This window comes from Gossypium hirsutum, chromosome D05 (assembly GCF_007990345.1).
Source record: "Gossypium hirsutum isolate 1008001.06 chromosome D05, Gossypium_hirsutum_v2.1, whole genome shotgun sequence".
NCBI classification, from domain to species: Eukaryota; Viridiplantae; Streptophyta; class Magnoliopsida; order Malvales; family Malvaceae; genus Gossypium; species Gossypium hirsutum.
The window spans coordinates 20,101,570-20,123,262 of record NC_053441.1 but is presented as its reverse complement, the minus strand read 5'-3'; the positions used below and the strand labels follow the sequence as shown (position 1 = coordinate 20,123,262).

The window sequence follows — 21,693 nt, the reverse complement described above, 5'->3', positions numbered from 1 at the left end:
TTCTATGACAGCCGACTAACTTGTGCATTATGTGGACGAATTTTTACAATGTTGATTGGGGCGTGCATGGTTCATTCCTCTCAGTCAGTCCTGCGTCCGGCGGTTGAGGGATGCGACGTTTGTTGGAGAAAGCCGAATATTGAGATGCTTAAATGTAATATTGACAGCGCTAGAGTGGCGATATGGGATGGGCTGCTATTGTGCGCAATGAAACAAGTGGTTCTGTGAGATGTATTGCGACCTTCATGAAGAGTAATTTTGATTCTTTTATGGCTGAAATTTTAGCTGTGCATAAGGTTCTTTCTTGGTTTCAATCGTTGCATTTGGATGGTGTTACTTTGGAAACCGATAATCAACATTTTTGGCAAGCGTTTTATCTTGGTCATTTGGATGTCTTGGATTCAAAATTAATTCTTAAAGATTGTGTTATTATTGCCTCTGACCTCCATCCATTATCATTTCGTAGAGATGCCAATAAGATTATATGTTTTCGCAAAGATAACTTTATGGAAAGTAAACTACACGGAATGTATTTCTTGTCCTATATTGTGGATATTGCCAGAGCTAAGAAATTGGCTAATGTGGATATTGATGAGTGGAACTAGGTTTGGATGTACTGGATAAGCATCATGATTTGAATTTAGGTGCTTTTCTTGTTTTATAATTGATTTCTTATCTTATTTTTCTCTTTAATAAATGTCTTTTTTATTTAAAAAAATAATTTATATATTGCCTAACATATAACACCCTTCAGTATTGCCATCAGAACCCATTGTTGCTCAAATTAGTTATGTTTGCTAACACTTAATCATCGTGCTTAAATTAAAACTTAATAACACACGAAAATAATCAATTGAATCACTGGAGAAGTGGTAAAAATTTAAATTGACATTAATTTAAAAAATAACATATGGAGTTAAAAGAGTTGACAAACAAAAAGAAAAAGAAAGCACCAAATAAGTAGACAAGCATGCCTTATTTGTTATAAATATAAATAGTAGGGAAAAGATAAATAAGGAAAACTTGAAGAAACCTCTCTTATATATACTATAATAATAAAGCATCCCAAATTCCTCAAAATTAACCAATTGAGAGTATAATATAATATATATACACATTTAATTTAACCTTATAATATTCAAGTTATTTTCTAATTTACCATTATGGCATTATCACATCAACAAAATCAAACACTTCCTCAACCTACCAAAAACCCATGTCCAGTTTCACTATTCGACCCAAAAACCCGAGCCCGTTTACTTCCCGTCCCTTGGGCCAACCTAGAAACCCGGTTCTCCACCACATCCTTCAAAGCCCGTTTCAACGGTCCAACTTGCTCCTCATCGCCGCTCCATTGCATCACCACGACGCTCTTGGTCCGCCCACCAACCGTCGTCATCTCAGCTCGAACCACCTTAGCCTGGACCAACCTGATCACCCGGCTCAAATCGTGGTTCAAACCCGGCCTATCCTCGCAGCAAATCGTCGCTTTTAACAACTTCCCTCCTTCGTCACAAAAGCTCAACGTCGCCTCGTCACATTCCCCAGGAAACGGCCACGACGTGTCAAGCTCCGGTCGGCTGTTACTACAACAACCGTCGCGGTCGCGCCGCCCTACGTCTTCCACTTGCCTCTTTAGCTCCCTCACGTGATGAACAACCTCCGCCAGTAACGACGCCTTATCCGTCTGTTCCAAAAAAACAAAGACATTAAAACAACATCAATCGTAACACTAACAGTAGCATTGTTTGTTTTTTGTTTTGTTAAAAGAACCTTAGTGGTGTTGGGGAGGACAGAACGGAGAGTGGAGAAATGGGCATTGATACGTTGCCTGCGCCTCCTTTCAGCTTCCTTGTGACTCTTACAGGCTTCCATTGATTTTCTCTCTGATAAATCCTTAAAGGAATCTTCACCCTCCATTAACATGACCGGGCTGTTGTTATTCTCAACCCCACTGAAACTTTTCACAGGAAACATCTTTTCCCTTGCGATAATATAGCGTAAAAGAAGAAGGAAAAAGAAAATAGAATGAGGGGAGAAGACAACTCTAGTTTACAAACTAGAACAAGTGAAAGTAAAAGAAGTAGACAGGCACTTGGTCTTTCTTTTTTATCTTTTTTATCGATATTGTTGATAATGACTTAAGTAAAAGTGAATAATCGTTATCCGAGGTGGGACTTGGTTAGAGTGAAAATAATAATAAAAGAACATGCAAGTAAAAAACAGAATAATGGTCAAAACTCAAATTAAATAGTAAATTTTAATTAAGCTTTTGAATGAAACGATTTGAATGGTAAAAAAAAAAAGTCACGGCGGGCGGTAGTTGGCGCCGACAGCTTTTGTCGGAGCAGGGCAGGACCTAATCATGAAAATGGTGATTCGGTGGGACTATATTTCTATATACATCACTATTTGTTTCATTGCTTCATTTTCACACGCATTCCCCTTTGTTTCTCTTTTCTTTTCTCTTTTTACATATTTATCGACGTCGTCCCTGGGCTGCTATCGCCTGCATATGTATATATATTGGTCACTTCAACACGATAATATAGTCATTGTTATGATGATTCAAAGCCTGCTTCTGTTTTTTTTTTCAATGCCTTGAGTCCATGTATGCCTGATGTCACGGTGTCAGTCATGGTTTGTGTTTGCATTTTTTTTAAAACTTTGCATACAATAATTTAGCTTTGTAAATATATTATACCTCAAAAAATGGGACCATTTTTTTTTTGAGGGGTTTAGTTTATTATTTGACCAAAGAAATTTAAAATGAAGACAGGAGAGAAGGGGGGAGGGGGGAGGGGGGAGGTATAAAAAATTGCATGTGAGAGTGTTGGGTGGACCCCCACTAGATCTTGAAGACTATAGAGAAGTGAGATCACCATCTAATGACTGTGTCAATGACCAGTCCCGACAACGTTTGTAAAATGATATTTGTTTCGTTTTCTAACATCTTGAACACTGTATTTCGTCTGGTTTCAATCGGTATGTTTCCAGACCCAACTTATGTCTCATGGTTCATGCTTTCCTTGGCACTCGTTATACCACATGATTCCTACCGACAGTAGGTAACAACCGATTCAAAATTCTCAACTTATTCAATTGAAAAAAGATCTCTTGATTGCTTAGATCACTTGTTCTGTGTTTGCTCTAATCCATCTTCTTGTTGAAATCTACTTTTAGATGATGCTAAGGGATAATTATGTATTCAACCTTAAAGTAATTGTTAAATAAAAGTTTATTCCCTTTTTCGAAAAAGAAAAACGAAAGAATGTGAATAGATAATTAAAAATTTTATTTATTTCGAATTAAAAAAATTAACACCAATAATTTATAATGATTTGACTATCGATCTCCATTACCTTCACCTCAATTGCTAACAAGTTTTCAGTTCACTATAACATAAAAACCATTATCTTTATTTTTTTTCAACGGTAAAGATTAATTGAACCAAACTTACAAAATGGTAAATTTGTATAAACAAAAAACTGGTAGGTGTTTACAAACCGCAAGCTTTCAGTAAGAATGAATAAAGCTTACATAAATCTTTCACAAAAATATGTACAAGAGAGAGAAGGTAAGAAAATTTTTTTTTTGTGATGATTGAATATTAATTTCATGCTTTTTGGAGTGCCAATGAATAAATTTTTAGCTGTTCATCGTCATTAAAGATTAAATATAACTGTTGGAATGTAGAAATCGTGTTTAATTACTACGCTGCATGGTGAAATATCGAAAAGTATAATATTTTTTTTACAAAAATAATCGTTAGAAACAAAAGAATATTGATACCATAAAGAAGTATATATATATGTATATATTTTTTGTGTTCAGCATTGATACCTGAAGAATATATACTTTACACTTTACACTTCCGGAAATGGTTCTCTACCGACCTCTATTGGCACTTTAGGTAAGGTAACCATATTTAACCCTTGAAAAATGCTTACAAGTTGGAACATATTGAAATTATTTTGAATTGACTTTATTAAAGTCTTTTTTTACTATTTTAAAATCTTAAAATCTACAATGAGATTTTTAATAATATTTTCATGAAATTACTTAAGAAAAATTTTATTTTAAATGTTAGTTGTATAAAAAGCTTTATAAGTTAAAGCTAACAATAATTAATGATATTAATATTCATGCTTATACATTTTTATAATTATATTTAAGTAAAGAATAATTTTATTACTGAAATAATAATTTAAGGGTAATGCGAAAGCAATTGTGTGTGATTTCGGAGAAAGAATTCACAAACAAATGTGGCTTTTTTTTAAGAAAAAATATTACAAAGAACTATTTAGATATTTATTCAAGTCCCCTTGGAGGCGTTTCAAAAATTTGAAGGCCACCATTATAACCAACCATCATTTTCACTAGCCTATCAGCATCTTTGTTGAGTTCTCTAAAAACATGATGAATTGACCAATGCACCATCCTAGCCAATAATAGTCGGATTCTTCTGACTAAAGCGAAATTCGAACCATTTGAAGACTTACTCTATAAAGCTTGTGCCGCCTCTTGACTGTCTGAAAAAATTATCAAATTGTCGAATCCTATATCTAATGCAATCATCAGACCATTCCAAATGTCCCGTAATTTCGCATCTAAGATAGAATAGATTCCAATAAACCGATTATAGCCAAGGATCCAACTCCCGTATCTGTCTCATAAAACCCCCCAATCATGGCAACCCCGAAATCCTCTTCTACTATGCCATTATCAGTGCTCAATTGAATCCAATTCTCAGATAAAGGTGGGGCTGAGTTTGACACTTGCCCTTTAGGGACATTTGCCTTATGGTATAAGGTATATTATTTAACCCAACTGTATGAAACTTTAACCAACTCCTCGACACTCCACGTTATTCCCTGAAAGACAAATATGTTACGATTTTTCCAAATACGCCAGGCAACCATACTGATCTATCGTAATACGATGCAACACATTAAACTAGTTTTCATACTTAAGGAGTTTGAATACAAGCATTTTCATTATGCTTTAGTTACGTTTTCTTAGTTCAGTATAAATTCAATAAAAAGTGTATTTTGAGTCTTTTATTGACCTTAAGGGCTGAATGAGGCCTGAAGGTGAGTTAATGTACTAAGTGTGTAGGAGACCGCTCAAAGGCGTAGGAACTCAAGGCTGGTCGTTGTGTTGCAACACGAGAAGTTCAATGTCTCAACATAGGGATCAGAATGCAAGAATTACCATACTGCATTTGGTGTCGCGACACAGCCAAGAGATGTTGCGACACACCCCTGAAGCATGCATATTGCCTTCTATGTCGCGACACAAGTACTAGGGTGTCATGACGCCAGCCTTATACGGGGAACACTTATGACTGTAGTGTTTTCATCTGCGCAATGGAAATTAAACACAAGAATGTCAGTTGACCTAGGGTTGAGGACGACGACAACCCTAACTCTATAAATAAGCTATTAAAACACTTGTTTGGGGGCAACTTTTATATTCTAAGTCTTTCTTTGTAAATTTAGTTTTAAGTTTTTCCCTTCTTTTAGGCTTTAGGATTATTTCAGTTCTTTTCTATTTATGTTATTCAGAGAACGTGAGTAGTAAACATGATCAAACTATTCTGGATTCTGTGCTTCAATCAATACAATTCAGGAATCTCTTAAACCTTTCTATTAATTTGTTATTTATGTTTATATTTATCATCAATTTTATTGTGTTCATGAGATCCATAAAGAACTAATCCTCTTATGGGGGATCAGTGAGTAGAGGTGTGATTAATTGATTATTATATAGGGTTTTCTTAGTAGATCAGGTATTTGGTAGAGGAATAATTTAAACCCTAGGCTTGACGATCCTAGGAAGACATTTAAGTGGGAATTAACCCAAAATTGGTATGACCTATCCATGAACACCTTATCCCCAAATTAGTTTGGACTGGAAGGTTGAGAGATAAGTAGTTATTGCCTACTTATTAGTTTAGTGGAAGATCGAGAGATGTTACTAGGGTAATGACTAGTTGATTGAGTATAAACCCGAAATAGAAATTAGTTATGACCAACGAAGTGAGCTAATCACCTATTGTAACACCCCTAACCCGTATCCGTTGCTGGAATAGGGTTTCAGAGCATTACCAAATAAACGTAATCTAATTTATTGGTTTCGAAACATTACAATAATCACAATATAATTCATCCTTAAACATGCATAGAGTCCCTAATTCAAGCCATTGGGGGCCTAAAATGCATTTGAAGTAGGGACACACGCCCGTGTCCCAGCCCATGTCCGTGCCCGTGTAACTCATTGACTTGGGTCTCACGGCCAAGCCACACGCCCGTGTGCCAAGCCGTGTAACCCTCAAAATGGCCTCGCACGTCCGTGTGCTAGTCGTGTGTCTCACACGGTCAAGTCACACGCTTGTATGTCTAGCCGTGTGGACCTAAAATGTGCTTTAAACCACAAGTTTACCATTTCCTACTTGCTTGGACATTAAGCAACTCAAAAACCATTCGTTTAATCTATTCAAAACACGATCAAACACACGCAAAACATGTTAAAACAATCATCCTAGGTGCCTAATCAATGTACCCTCAATTGTACTGCATTTATATCATCAAAATATATCATCAATGCATCATTCAAATCAAAATTTTAAACATGCCAAAACCCATCAATTTGGCCTAGCTCATATATACCTAAAACGTCAACTTATATTCACATACACATAATCAAGCATTGGTTCAAACAACATGCCAAATTATGACTTCAAACACAAACATACATTTATATACTCAAATCAACATTGCACTTATAACTTTATTTACAATTCATCTACAAAATAACTATCAATTAGACATCCTAGGTACATGTCAACACAAAAAGATAAACATCACCACATTTGAGACCGGGATGCTGAATGCTGAATCGGCGATCAAAATAGAAGTACCTAACCTGCGCATTGAAAAACCAAAACCGTACACTGAGTAAAACTTAGTGATATTTCTATAATCCGAACAATTAAAGATATAATGATACAAAAATGCATAATTTGAATTATATGAACATACTATTGTCTAAGCTTATATTTGTCATATACCATTATTTCAATTTCATGCCTATTACCGTATCATTTCATACCATATTCAATTTTCACATGCTACCATATTTGTTTTGTTTAACAAATATCTCAATACACATCACTGGCTATATAATTAGCTTTTCACATATCAATCCACATTTCATTTAAATAATGGCATTATCCATTTCATATTTAATTCATGAGTACATAACTCATATACTCCATTTGTTCACAACATATTTCACATTTCATGTCATTTCAATATCAATTATAAAATTTTATTATTTATTTACCTCTATTAACACAATTCAAACTCGGACAGATACACGGATCCAATCAACACACCAGTTCGCACCTAGTACCTCATCAGAATAATCCGAAGTAACAATTGTGCCCAGCATTATATAAATTGACACCTAGTGTCTTATTGATTAAACCGAAGCAAATTGGCACCCAATGCCTCATCGACTCGAAGTCGAAGAAATCCCCGAACTCTTCCTATCCTATGGCATACCATCTATATCTGACTCAACCCGATACAGTTAATAGGGTTCCATTTCGCTTTCAATATATATATCCAATATCAAATTTCATATAAGCACATTATCACATATATACCTATTCAATTTAATCAATATCATTTCAATAAATTCATCACATACCAAGTCAATCCATTTCAATTGTAAAATACAATAGTTCTCACCTCCAATGCTTACCATATGCAAGAAATCAAAATGCAATAATTTACAATTTAGTTCGGATTATAGAAACACAAACCATGGATTCCAAGCTATTCAATGTCAATTTTATCCTTCTCCTTTTTAGTCGAGGATTTCAGTATAACGTTAGCTACAGAATTAAAACAATTAAAATAGATCAATACAACACAAATCAATTTCACATTGAATATTTCAATTTTCACTCAATAATTGCTTATATTCCAATTTAATCCTTAAACCAATACTAATTTTTATTCTTCACATTTAATTCTATATTTTTACACTAATTTCACTTTGAAATAAACCCCTAAATTTTATTTTTTTACAATTTAATTCCTAATACACAAAATTTACAATTTGTTCTACAATTTAATCATTTTCCATTTCTAGCTTAAAAATCTATCAATTTAATTCCTAATACTAAAACTATTCAACATTAACAACATTTAAAATCTTAATAATTGCTAAAATTTCAACATGAGTCGGGTAGTACTTAACATCAAAATTCCAAAAATATAAAAATTACAAGAAAATGGACTAAATTGACTAACCAATTAAAGTTTAAAACCTAAAAACCTTTATGGCCGTGCGTGGTTCTTCCTTTCTCCCTTTCTTTCTTTTTCTTTCTTACTTTTGCATGTTCTCTTTCTTTTATTATACTTTATTTTATTATAATTATAATATATATACATATATATTTCTTATTATATAATATAACATATAATATATAATAAGTTAATATATATAATCATCATTAATGCCATCCACTTAATGGAACAAGACATAATTGCTTCTTTAGCCCCTTTAATTAATTTTTAATCTATAATTCAACCTTTATCCTATATGCAATTTAGTCCTTATACTCTAATAGTTCTTAATTCAAGCAAATTCGCTTAAACGGAACCTAATTAACTACATAACTAGTTTTGCATATATTTATTAAAATATTTACGAGTTCGATTTACGGGAATAAAGTCCCGGGAATGCACTATCTGACACCCCTAACTATCGGGTCGTTACACCCATGTTTAGAATTGATTAAGTTTATAAATTAGTTTTCTGAAGTCTTCTTTATTTATCAAAATCCAAAATTTATTCTTTTATGTTTTATCGTAATATAATTTGTTTAAAGTATTAATTAGATTTATTTGCGTTTAGGTTAAAATTAATTTATTATTATTCATCTCCATTGGGTACGACCCTCAGAGTACTCACCTACTCCGTTATAACTATATTACAACCTTATTCGTATACTTGAGGACACCACCTCGATTCCATATCTTTTAGCTGTAGTTTTCGTACTCTAAACGTTAGTACGTCCAGAGTCGATCACATACTAAAGAAGCATTGTCAATCCACCCCTTTCAATTGCATTCTAAGTTTATTTTGTAAATTGGCAGCTAGCGACTCATGAAACCCCTCATATAAAAAAGTATTAAACTTATCTACTAGTATTATTCGAGACCATATGTCTTTAACTGCAAGACAATCGCGAATGGCATGTAAGGTATATTTAGAGGCCCATCCATATAAACCACAAGAACCATCCGACCCAACCCTTTTCTTTAAACGCTTTGAATTAGTAAGTAAACGTTATTTGAGAGTGAGACAAATGAAATATTTAACCCTCTGAGAACCTTTAAACTTCAACGATAATTGCCAAATTGCATCTTTCGAATTCCATGACCCCTCTCAAATTTTCTAATAAGTACTTTTTACAAAAAAAATGATTCGTTTGAAGACCCAGCCCAAATGATTCTATCATAACCTACTTCTGGATGGGGCAAAAGAATACTCATTATATGCCTAATCACATCTTTCGACACCCATAAACAAAATAGATCAAGGTTTCAAGAGTCTTCCTCCGTAACCATTTCACAAAATATGCACTCTATTTCCATATTTGGGTGTGCCCGGATATGATTAATCAAAGGACCATAATTCAGAATCCAAGGATCTTGCTAGCAATTGATTAAATCACCATTCCCAATTGACCATAAAAGATTTTCCTTTACCAGTTGCCAGACTTTAGAAAGACTTCTCCAAAGAAAAAAGCATCGCCCCCAGTTCAAGGACACTGACAATCTATTTGGAACCCCATACTTCGACTTTAGGACCCGAACCCACAAAGTGTTAGAGTTGGACACAATATTAAATCCAAGCTTCATCAAAAATAACATATTATGATCTTTCAAAAGCCTAAAACCAAGACCACCACAGGATCGTGGTTGACAAATAGTCTCTCAACTAACAAGCGCCATATTCCTTTTCCCTTTCGACGAACCCCAAATGAATTAACCAACCTCTACTGACTTGAGTCAGTCTCAACACCCTATTTCTTGCTTACTAGGACCGTCATTGGCTTATTATACCAGTTTCAATCAGAGTATTAATGAGTTTTACCATAAAAATTATCAAATCTGAAAACGAAACTATGGTATTTTTAGCAGTCTTAAACCGCTTTCCACTGTTCCTTATAATTTTATTTAGGACCCTACCTTTTCGAACCGAAGTACCTTTACCTATTGAACCACGCACTTTTAAAGATGATAAACCGAAAGTAGAATTAACTGAGTCTTCGGCCTTTAAAGGACTAACGATATTTGGTCCAAGATTTTCTTTAAAAAAAATTTCGAGTGTTTCCCAGGATCTAACAAGTTCAAATTTAAAATTACCCTCGTTTCAACCGGACCCTCAAAGGTAGAATTAAAATGCGAACTAGCATTTAATTGAAAGCCTCTAGTGAAATTGGACCCTTTCTTGATATTTTCCATGCAATCAACTATATTTTGTAAAAAGCCAACATTTTCATTAACCAAATAAAATTCGTGAATTGAAGGAGACTTACCAATTGTGTTTGACCAGCCATTGACCAATTTGAGGTTGCCATCGACTTAGCCATAAGCTTCTAAAACTAGCCTAATAAAAGCATCATTTTTCCCAACCTTAACAACTCTAACAATAGCTAAGGCTCTATTAACTTTAGCTACCCGTTCGATTCAACTCTTAAATAGTCAACATCCACATTTTTGGACTGCTCTCAAGTCCAAAAACGCATCTATGGCCTGCCTTAACGAAACCGCTTTCTTCAATGACTAGCCCAACAACCTTATCCCCTTTCCCAATTTCAGCATGTTTAATTAACTTAATAAAATCCCCCTTCTTAAAATTGAACACCGAAAAATTAGCCATGGTATCTTTTTTTCCCCAAATTGGTTATCTGCCAAAACTAACACCCTAAATATGGAGCCATTTTTATCACCACCCAAAATTTTGGCCGTCGATTTACGCGAATCTCTAAGGTTCCAGTGTGATCGTCTCTCCACGATCATCTAAGTGCTAAACTTCGTTGCCTCATTCACCGAACCTTCAACCGTAAGTTCAACCTTCATTAATCCCTCAGTTTATCTAGCGTTCCCTTTATAATCGGTCAAAAAATAGCACAAATACTTAACATGGCTATAACGCCTGCATGAAAAATAGATGGCGGTAAGGACTCGTACTTAACTCTTTGAGGTTTGCCGTTAACCAATATTTGTGAAATTAGAGGCTTATCTAGATTAAAGAATATTGCCAATCAGGAAAACTGTCCCCTCAACCTCTTATCAGTTTTAAAATTAAGCTTCACTACCCTGTCTATCATTCCCCCTATCTCCTCCAGAATTTTTTTGTTGTACAGATAACCAGGTAGACCTGGTAGCCGAATCCAAGTCACAACGACCATTGGGAAATGTTGGAGTGGATTAAAATCTCGTGACCACGGTTAAACCATGAGGTATTGACTAAAGACAATCCAAGGACCTTGAGTAAGCACTTTCTCATAATTCTCTTTACTTTGAAATTGGACAAAAAAAAATAGCCATTCTCTACATCCATAAATTGAAACGACTTAGAAGGTCACCATAGACTTGAAACCCTATTCTAAAGAGTAATGTATCCAATGCTCCACCTTAAAAGTTTAACCACAACAATGGTTTCCATGCCCTTTAACAAGTATTCTTATACCCGGTCGGAAAAATCGATCGCGGGTATTCTGTTCACTAGGGTCCTAGTGAAATCTCCTTCTTCAAAATCAAAATTTTCTTTACCGTCTCCCCCAGTTCCTTCCATAGGTTCGACATAATTCCCCAGGAACAAATCCTTCTAAGATACAATTTGTGTCAGTACCGAATCTAGATCTACTATGAATTTCGGTGCTATTCTCTTTTTTTATTTAGGTCGAAATTTTTTGATATTACGACCATCCGTCGGAGAAGCCCCGTCGTCCTCATTGTTATTGGAAGTTGACATCCTAGAGCCTCGTTTAGCTAGTTTTCTTTTAAATGCAGGGTTAGGATTTAAAATATCAGTTTAAGATTAAAGGTATATTTGAAAAACACAAAATAATTTAATGAAAGTGTAATTACTAGCGTTGTAAGTATATTCTTTTGTAATTACATATAATTCTAATTTTTTAGATGTGTTTGGTTAATAGAGTGTAATTACATTGTAATTCTTTATGTCATATTGGTAGTACAAATTGTAGTTACACACTTACATAATTTTTAAACAAGCAACAACAAATAAAATTGGGTTGTTATATATATTATGTTAATGTAAAAAAGTAGTTGATAATACAATTACTAAAAAATAGCAAGAAAAATAAACAACACAAGCAATTTTATGTAATTACTCCAATTCATATATATTGGGTTATACCCTTTTTAATATTTAACATATGCTCCTTATTATCATCTCTTGGTCCTTAACCGAGTTCATCATCATCTCTTTCATGTACTATTCGAAGTATGGATCATATCAATTCCACCTATTATTGAAGTTATGAAATATGCAACATACTACTATATCCAACATTGTTTTTTTATGTTATACTAGGGCTATATTGTTGATATGAGAAATATCTTTTAAAAACAATAAATGTCTTCTTAATCACATTTTGAGGCCTTAAATATCTCAAATTAAAAAGTTTGTGACTTGTCTATGGTACTTGTGTCTGGCACTATTCTCTCAAATGGCATTATATCCCACGATATGGTGCAAAAAAATATCTTTTCTATGCATGATTAACATCAGCCTTATAGTATTTGAGTTCACATTCCAAATAGTGCTTTAATCATAAAACATTATATAAACTTAATTTAGAGAAAAAAATTATCCTTTTTCATAATACGTAAATTAAGTAAAAAGTAATATAAAATTTATAATATAATTTTTTGAGATAACTTTATAAAGTTATTTTTCATAAGTTATAATAAAAAAACTATAACATTTTTTTATAAATAGGTATATTATTTTTATAATATATTGCATGAACACAAATAAAAACTCATACTTTGGCCATAACTTTTTATAAATAACATTTTTATAACATATAATTGTTTTTTATAATAAAACTTTTTGGCTAACTAAAAAATTATGATTTAAATAATATAATTTTTTTGTTATAACTTTATAAAATACACAAATTATTTTTACAATATAATTTTTCAGGATTTATAATACAAGATATTTTTTGTCATAATCATCCCAAATACTCATACATATTCATGCTTATTTTATAATTGTATAAAAGTAATTATTTAAATTTGAATATGGGTGTAACTTACTACGTAATTACTCCGATTCTCACAATCCCTCCTAAAATTTGGAACACTAATTCGGTGAGATTTATCAATTACAATGGTTATCCAAACATGTCATCCTTGTGTAATTACAAGCAATTACACTCAAATCCAATTACTAAGTGATTTTTCAAACACTACCTTAAAATCTAGGATTAAAGTGTTTTAGAGTTTTATAAAAAATGTTAAATTAATTTTTAAAATTATGTTGAAATAAAATTATAAATTATAAGTAAGAAAACAGCAGTAATAGACACTACGAAAAAACAAAAAACCAAATCAACCGTGAGGGTATCAATGCTCAAAATTTAAATTGTGTGGACAAAAATCATTAACTCCAAAGTTAGCTCATGACAAATCAGACTTATTGAAGCGGACAAATAATTTAACACCAGAAGATAAATTCGAAATAAAAATAAATTGTAACATTCGATAGGTTTAAGAAATTTAGAATTCAAGTTATTAATGAAAGTAACTTAACCTAGAAGGTAAAAACAAGAGAAGATCTGAGTGACAGCAGGCAGGGAGACACAGCTCTGATGACGTCCTTCCCATATTCCACTGCCTAAAACGCAAGGCTGTGTGTGTGAGGGACCAACTTCCGAAAACGACACTTTGCAATTCGTACTTGGAACACAAAACTTACTCTCTCCCCTCTCTTATTGTGAAAAACCAGACCAAAAGCTGATGATGTTACAAAGTTAAGGAAAGCAATGGAAACGATATGACGGTAAAGAGATGGGACATTTGGTTTCTTTCAGACACCATTTTGGAAGGTCCTTTTTAAGGCAAAGGGAACATCTTCAACCACTGTTCTCTCTTACGGATGTTCCTTTAAAGCTGCCCCCCAACCCTTTTCTGTAATTATCAATACAAGCAATGCCAATGCCCAACCCTATTTTATCCCAGAGTAAAAAACTTTCAATGAGATTTGAGAGCACAGTTGAATAACTTTCAGCTACTTCGCAACAATTGCTACAAAAGATTTTAGGAAAGTGTGGATTAGCTGCTACTATTGCAAATCTGTCTTTGTTCATGGATGAACTTAATTTTGTAGCTAATTTCATTTAAGTCACATCACAAATTGACTGGAATAATATCATGCCATGGAGCAAGTTTTGGCAAAACTTATGACAAACTTGGCTTATATGAGTCCATTCTTATGGAATGGTGAACCGGGAGGTGCGATCAAACCCAAACCTTGCATCACTCTAGTTCGTCGAGCACCGGACTTGGGAGATTCTCCGGGTGAAGATCCTTCCTGAGAGATACAATTTAGTATTAAGAACAAAGTAAAAACTTGTAGGGAAATTTTTTGGGGAAAACCAACTGAATACTCACAGAACTTTGGTCATCAGTCTCCTCTAACAGCTTTTTCTCTTTGGATGTTCTGCTCTTTGTGTCAATGGAGTTCGGCTTATTTCGCTTCGGCTTTTTCTGTTCCTTGCCTTGCTTCGAAGCTTTGCTCTTTTTCTGTTCCTTGGAAGTTGAACTTTTAGGCTTTGCCTTGGCACTTCGACTATTTGGCTCCACAGTTTGGTTATTTTTCTTTTGTTTCTTTAGGGGCCCCTCTTGCTCATCGGCTTTTTTCTTACCCTGTTTATCGGTACTAGGGCTCTTTCGCTTGAGTTTCTTACTAGCTTTCTCCTCGACATTCGATCCTTTTCGCTGGGGATTTTTCTTTTTTGCGGTCTCTTTCTCTTCAGCTCTTGTGTTTGCTAATCCACAATATAAATCTTCATAATATCAAATGTATACTTGGAGCTAAAGAATGTAAACTTCCAGCAAGTTTAATCCAAAATGTTAATTCAATAAACATGAGATGTGAACATCGAAATCCGTTTCGAATATGGCAATCCTTTGAATATTATGAAACATCTGAGAAACACAACTCAGTGAGCATATCGTCATAACATGCTGATTTACTCATGAGTCTAAAGTCTAGAGAGTGATGACTTTGTGAAGATTTTATCGTAAACAAGAAGGCATATTAGGAAGTTATCAACTTTTCTTTATTTAAATATTTGGGAAACCAAAGAGAAAGATATCGGTTCTCTGAAGTCCGAAGTTCCTAAACAGTTGTTAATGACCATGTGAAAAACCAATAGCCAAGTTCCATGGAACTGCAGCAACGGTACTTATTGAAGTCCACAGCAGGTTTCATTTGCGACACTATCATACCGAGGTAATTTGTGAAAGCTGATTATATCAAAACTGGAAAGTGAAGCTGATTTCTGTTTTGGTGAAAAAAGTAAAAGCAATGTCTCTAATGCTTGGTTCTTTGCTTCTATAGCATTCTCTCAGGATAACCAAGCCACAGTATCACTTCGAATATTATACATCATATATTGACAGTCAAGGTATTTATTGCAATAAAGCTATACTAACATATCATAGAACCGCAGCACAGTACACAATAATCTGATTAGGAAAAGAGATAAGCAATCTAAAGAAGCCAAACCTGTAGCCTTAGATCCTTGCCCCTTTGGTTTACTAGATTTCAGGCGAGAGCGAAACTGCAGCCATATCCAAAATGATGTGAGAACCATATATTACGAACATGAGGAACAATTTGCTAAGTATGACAGGCTTCAGATTGTTGAGAAAAAACAACATCAAAGAGACAAGAAGAAATCTATTACCTGCTCCAAACCTTTTTCAAGAATGTCGTAATAACTACCGTTATTCTGCTCTAGAATCTGTCAATGTAGAAACATCATGTGAAGATAATCATTAAATAAGTTGATTACAATAACTATTCAATTTAATTAACATAAACGCTTGAATCAACAAAAGACGGAAGTACAAGATGGGTACTTACCGTTTTAAACTCGGAACGATATTTCATAGGATCTGCATATGAGCTGCAGAGGGGACAAATTGACAGGTTTAAATCCTTACATTTTTTTTAATTGTCAAAATTGAACAAATATCAAACAGCTTTTTCAATCTTTCTTTCCTCAAAGAATTACAATCTCCAAGTAAGGAAATAGAGAACTAACTACTCATGGCTCCCGTATAGACGCACAAGCACCTCCCCCTTTGATTTTTTTCCAGGTTTACTGCTCTTACTAACACTTCTCTCATCAACAACCTGAAACAATATCGACAAATAAAATCCACAGAACTACATAATTCTGCTCCAAATGCTAATTAATCTTTAGAAGGCCGGAAAAAAGAACTAGTTGCAAGATCAAACAACCACAGCAATAGGCATACCACTGCAGGCCACCATGTTTTCCCAAGGAGTTTGAGCCATATTAAATCTCCCAGTGACACTTCCCCTTCAAATCGCACGGCCGCGGATTCCTCTCCTCCATTGTTATCATGAATTCTGATACCAGCACCACTTTTATCTTCTGTAGGTAGTCTTTTTTGTGACTCAGACACAATCTAGTTTCAAAAGCCAGTATGTTTGAAGACATATACATGAACACACCAGGATCAAAAAGAAACATCAGCCTTAAAATAGATATCCCAAATCCAATAGTATAGTATATTTTAACAGATCATCTAATGGGATTTTATTAAAAACAATAAATAAAGAGTAGAAACTTCAGTGCATGTTGCTGTCTTTCCAAATACTCAAATAGTTTACACATCTCAAATTCAAGTCCAACAGAGTTCACTGAAATGCTGATCCTTAAAGAAAGCGTCACTTCAAAAAATAAAAAAGGGGTTACCGATGAATGTCATAAACCCTAATAATTAAGTAAATTGTATATGCAAATCCTCATAGATACTGGAAAATAACATTCTATCTTTACCCTTTGTTTGGTCAGTAGGAAAATGTGAAACAAAAAGAAAATCAACCAAGCAAAACCCAAAACTTTCAGCTACTTTTTTCCTACACTTCCCACTTAACCAAAATCCAAATGAGGAAAAAGAAAGACCAAATGTATAAGAACTTACCGTCTTAGCTAAGATGGAAAATAGGTGCATGATGAAAGACAAATGGATTCGATGCAAATGAAAAGCGTAAAAAAAGAAAAAAGAAAACAAAAAAGGAGAAGATGAACAATTTTTAATGGAGAAACCAAAGAAAGTTCTCGAAAAATAAAAACCCAATACAGTGACTTGATGACCCTACAGTAATTCCATAATCGCCTTTTTTAAATACCCCATTAAACCTCTAATTATTTTTTTCTTTTAAAATTTTCACTTTCAGACAACTCTTTTTAAAAAAAAAAATTGGTTGCAAAAATAGTTTCGGACAGAGCTTGATTTTGTATTTAATGATGTTTGGTTTATCTTGTTTTTAGTTTATGCGTGATGATAATGATGATGAGACTTTACTTTTCAGAGTAAGAGACCTTTCATTAAGAAACTAAGTTATTTCCAAATTGTAATTTACAGAGTTATTATTATTTCCCACAAGTATCATTCACTTAATTTTGTATTTTCCTTTTTGTTCTTCATTCAACTCTGTATTACTAAATAATAGTAGTATAATTAAATACAACGATTAATAACTTTTTATTGTTTTAAATTCATATTATTACTGTTGCATAATTGAAATTTGAAGCATCGTGTGTTTAAAATTAATTTCATAAGCAAATAACAAAAATTTATACAATAATCTTAATATATATATCTATTATATAGCTACTTGCTATTATTTTCATTTAATAAACTCTGTACCAAAATATACTTTTTACAAGTAATCAAAAGCCGAATAGGTCATATTTTTACTTGGGTTAGGCTGAGTGGAACAAAAATAGTGTCAAGGGTATCTCTATTCTCAAAAGCCTATAGGTAAAGAGGATGTTTTTGAAACTAGACAGGTCAGTCATCATTTTTAAATTAAGCTGTTTTTTTATTCGATTGAATAAATTATTAAAAATTAAAATTAAAAAAATTAATTTAATCATTAGTTGAGTGGATTCGATTGTTCAATCCAATTTATAAGTCAAATAATTTGATTCTTTATTTTAAATTAATACCCAATCAATTTTTAATTCAACCAATCACTCTAATTTAAAAATAAAAATCGAATTTAAAATTAATGTCAACTGACAAATTCCTTGCCACGCTACATATGATTCAACAGGAAAAAAATGGTACCGTTTAGTTGACTCTAAATTCAAGGAGTAAAAATTACAAAACTCTCCAAGTTTAATAATTTATGACGTTTTTAAAATTATTGCCCAAATTATGAATCTATCTTAAATTTTAAAAGTTCAATTAAGTTCTCAATATATTAATATTGTTTTAATTAAATCTTTTTATACTAATTTAGGTATTAAATGTCAATTTAAATATGACATAAAACAGATTTAAATAACAACAATCAAAATCAAATTATGAATGCCATATACCTTGATGCGTTAAGCGCTGTTTTTAAATAAAAAAAATGAAATCTAAATTGTCTTAAATATATTGAATCGACATTTAACACCCATACTATAGCAGACATAAGTATCTAATTGACATCACATTCATACCTTAAAAGAGATAAATAAAACATTTTGAAGTTTGAAAATTAGTATAGATTTTAAACCATAACTTTCAAATGCAATTATTTTTTTATAAAAACAATATCAAAATTCGCTTAAGAGAAAGTATCCAATTTGCTTAAGAGAGTATGAGCCAATGATGGAACCACATATCAAAATTCGAAGTTAACTGAGCTGTAGGAAACCTACATTTATATATCACACATATATGCCTGCTGTTGTGTTGGAGAAAGCAGCGATAACTTGTACCCCTCTTCTAGAATCTTTCGTCCTCCTCTCCGTGTCATCCTGAGAAAGATAACTGTTTCCGGAAAGACGAATTGACTAGTCTCACTTCCCTTTTGTGTCATGGTTCACACCAACTTACAAACTCAGCACTTCGGCCCATTGAGCCTTCCAGTTTTGCATGCAAGGCATTTCAATGTATGAACATTTGTGTCCCAAGACCAACTCTAGTGCACAGCCAACTGAAGGACTTGTGACTGTCTCTAAAATCCTCAGCCAGTCGATAATTATTGATCATCATATGCTCTACTTATTTTGAATCACATTTTTCAGGGTAATAACAATGTAATAGAAGATTAAAAAGCTATTGCAAATGTAGTTAAGTCTCATGTATCTTTTCCTAACTCCTTGCTTAATTTCTCACCTAATTTTGTCTTATTAGAGAAATATTTCTAGCTCAACCATCGGCATCCATTCGGCCAAGAAGCCATATGCTTCTATAAAATTCAGAGGTTTAGCTCAAGTTCAAAAATGCATGATCACCAAGTGAGGCAAACATACCTGATTGAACGAACAAAAAGACTGGCTTGGGATCAATCTCGCATTGCTAGGCCAAGGCACTACGAAGTGCTCAGATAACTAACAAAGGCCAAAACATAAAGAAAAATGCAATTGGATTGGCTAAAACGAAGATGCACCAATCCAACAATAACAAAACTTGTCATATTTCTCAATTGCAAGAAGAAATTTGTATCAGCATCACTAAAACTTTAGTCCAAGGAAAAATGCACCGATTTGATCAGATGACGAGAAGTAAAACCGCTCAAAATCAATGGTGAAAGAACTTGCTGACTTCACATTGCTGAATATATCATAATGTTACAATGATAGCCTATGTGCTAGTCAGTACATAGAAAACAATCTACAAACAAAATAATTAACAACTACAACAATACCTACAAATTTAACCCCCAACCGTTGCAGTGTTTCAGCCTCGGCCTTATTCTTCTTTCTCGGTTCATCGAAATCCTCTGGTACCCTCTGTTACCACCTCCAAAGTTCCTGCATTACGGTCAGGTTCATTCTAAACCAAAAAGCTACAAAAAAGTACCGAATTTCATTACCGATCAAACCTCACAGAGGATTCTTCCTCGGCCTCCCTCTTTTCCTTGAGCCCGAATTCGACACATTCCGACCTGAAACCACTGCCACGTTATTCATATTTTCTACCACCTTCGTTGCGGTGGTCGAAGGAATAAATGAAGGCGGCGTTGGTGCTGGTGCTGCCGCTGACACTGGTGCCGGCATCGGGGCAGGCGGAGTAGCTTGCTCAATGCCTCCATTTCTTTCACTCTCATGCGGCGGCACTGCTGGAAACGTAGGTTGCATCCAATTGGGAAAGCCGGTTGAGGCTTTTCCTTCACTTTCCGGACTTCTAGACACAAACCCTAACGGAAAAAACGCCCAGCAACAATAATAAGCTTCTTTTCCCGGAACCAACGGCGGCAATGTCGGAATATCGACCGCATGAAAAGCTTTCTCACAATTCTGGCACCTTAAACAACAACTTTCGTAAGCCCTAGGGTACTCAAACAATCTATAACAGTACGGACAAGCTGTCCAAAATGTCGCCATTCTCGACCTTTGGTTCTCATTTGGGGTCTTTGGATTCGGCGTCCGGCTTTGTCCTTTTCTCGTTACGGGTAATTTCCCAGCTTGATTCGAACGGTCCCCGCCGCCGCTGCTTAAATCAATCCTCGTAAACAAGCTCAATTCTTTGTCGTAAAGAGATTTCTTCGAGCTGTTAGATAAAACAGCCCACGCATCGGCCACAAGCTGGAACGCGTGATCGGCGAACGGGGACTTGTTTTTGTCTGGGTGAAGGAGGAGAGCTAGGCGACGATACTGTTTCTTTATGAGATCGTTGTCTTCTGATCGGCCGTCGATTTGCAAGATGGAGTACCAATCTTGGTGGTTGTTTATTCTCTTCTCGCCTGCGAGGATAACGTCGGCGACGGCTAGGATCTGATCCGACCCGTCCAACAGCGGTTCGGTCTCTTGGGCTAAGATTGCGAAGTCTCTTGAACCGTTGAAATCACGATTCTGGAGAAGCTTCTCGGCAATTCCTAGAAGACGAACGGCTTCGGCTCTGTTACCGTTTTCCTCCATTTTCCAAAAGGGGGAGGGTAAGGGGGTCTGTTTGGAGGGCGAGAAAACGATTGGATCTTCGATTTTGTAGGGTAAAATACGAAATTTAAATTTTTGTTTATGTAGGAAAATTGAAGGCTAGATGGACGAAATTAATCCTAGATTTTTCTTTATATTATAAACAATTATTTTATATTATGAGATTGAAAAGAAGGGTGTTTTTGGTGTTTTGGTCATGAATCATGGATTTTCTGACGATAATACAATTCTGCTTGTTCTGTCTTTTAAGATTTAACTTTCCGTTTTTGTGATTTTGGCGAAGTGAAACGGATTCTTTTGTTAATTTAAGACAAAGATTTTAGCTCTTACAAATACGATAAAATGAAAACATTATTATTTTTTAGAAAATCATTTTACCATATCACCCAAAATAAAATCATTTTTCCATTTTAGAAAAGAAAAATAAATGT

General features: G+C 34.1%; 3 protein-coding genes across 5 annotated transcripts; all 3 read right to left on the bottom strand.

Moving 5' to 3' along the window:
- Positions 1 to 1,097: 1,097 nt before the first annotated feature.
- LOC107957820 (transcription factor bHLH30) lies at positions 1,098 to 2,119 on the bottom strand. The gene is made up of 2 exons (XM_016893401.2): positions 1,774 to 2,119; positions 1,098 to 1,687 (listed from the first exon to the last, which is right to left on the bottom strand). Exons 1-2 carry the CDS (start codon positions 1,975 to 1,977, stop codon positions 1,199 to 1,201), a joined length of 693 nt encoding a protein of 230 aa, XP_016748890.2. The 5' UTR covers positions 1,978 to 2,119; the 3' UTR covers positions 1,098 to 1,198.
- Positions 2,120 to 14,337: 12,218 nt separating this feature from the next.
- On the bottom strand, positions 14,338 to 17,525 carry LOC107913104 (DNA (cytosine-5)-methyltransferase 3B). Of its 2 annotated transcripts, none has more exons than XM_016841556.2 (8): positions 17,307 to 17,525; positions 16,614 to 16,787; positions 16,397 to 16,488; positions 16,216 to 16,258; positions 16,037 to 16,093; positions 15,856 to 15,910; positions 14,736 to 15,130; positions 14,338 to 14,655 (listed from the first exon to the last, which is right to left on the bottom strand). In XM_016841556.2, exons 1-8 carry the CDS (start codon positions 17,334 to 17,336, stop codon positions 14,539 to 14,541), a joined length of 963 nt encoding a protein of 320 aa, XP_016697045.1. In that variant the 5' UTR covers positions 17,337 to 17,525; the 3' UTR covers positions 14,338 to 14,538. The 2 variants fall into 2 exon arrangements, with proteins under 2 accessions (XP_016697045.1, XP_016697046.1); XM_016841557.2 differs by having other exon boundaries at positions 14,736 to 15,112; positions 17,307 to 17,512.
- A 2,386-nt stretch (positions 17,526 to 19,911) lies between these two features.
- Positions 19,912 to 21,497, bottom strand: LOC107913105 (J protein JJJ2). Of its 2 annotated transcripts, none has more exons than XM_041094245.1 (2): positions 20,200 to 21,497; positions 19,912 to 20,137 (listed from the first exon to the last, which is right to left on the bottom strand). In XM_041094245.1, exon 1 carries the CDS (start codon positions 21,242 to 21,244, stop codon positions 20,210 to 20,212), a length of 1,035 nt encoding a protein of 344 aa, XP_040950179.1. In that variant the 5' UTR covers positions 21,245 to 21,497; the 3' UTR covers positions 19,912 to 20,137; positions 20,200 to 20,209. The 2 variants fall into 2 exon arrangements, with proteins under 2 accessions (XP_040950179.1, XP_016697048.1); XM_016841559.2 differs by having other exon boundaries at positions 19,912 to 20,116.
- Positions 21,498 to 21,693: the final 196 nt, after the last annotated feature.

Coding starts and splice junctions, on each gene's coding strand:
- LOC107957820 (XM_016893401.2), bottom strand. CDS start 1,977: ATGTTTCCTGTGAAAAGTTTCAGTGGGGTTGAGAATAACAACAGCCCG. Junction 1,688..1,773: donor TCCTCCCCAACACCACTAAG/GTTCTTTTAACA, acceptor TTTTTGGAACAG/ACGGATAAGGCGTCGTTACT.
- LOC107913104 (XM_016841556.2), bottom strand. CDS start 17,336: ATGCACCTATTTTCCATCTTAGCTAAGACG. Junction 16,788..17,306: donor TTTCCATCTTAGCTAAGACG/GTAAGTTCTTAT, acceptor TTTTGAAACTAG/ATTGTGTCTGAGTCACAAAA. Junction 16,259..16,396: donor CTATACGGGAGCCATGAGTA/GTTAGTTCTCTA, acceptor TCCCCTCTGCAG/CTCATATGCAGATCCTATGA.
- LOC107913105 (XM_041094245.1), bottom strand. CDS start 21,244: ATGGAGGAAAACGGTAACAGAGCCGAAGCCGTTCGTCTTCTAGGAATT.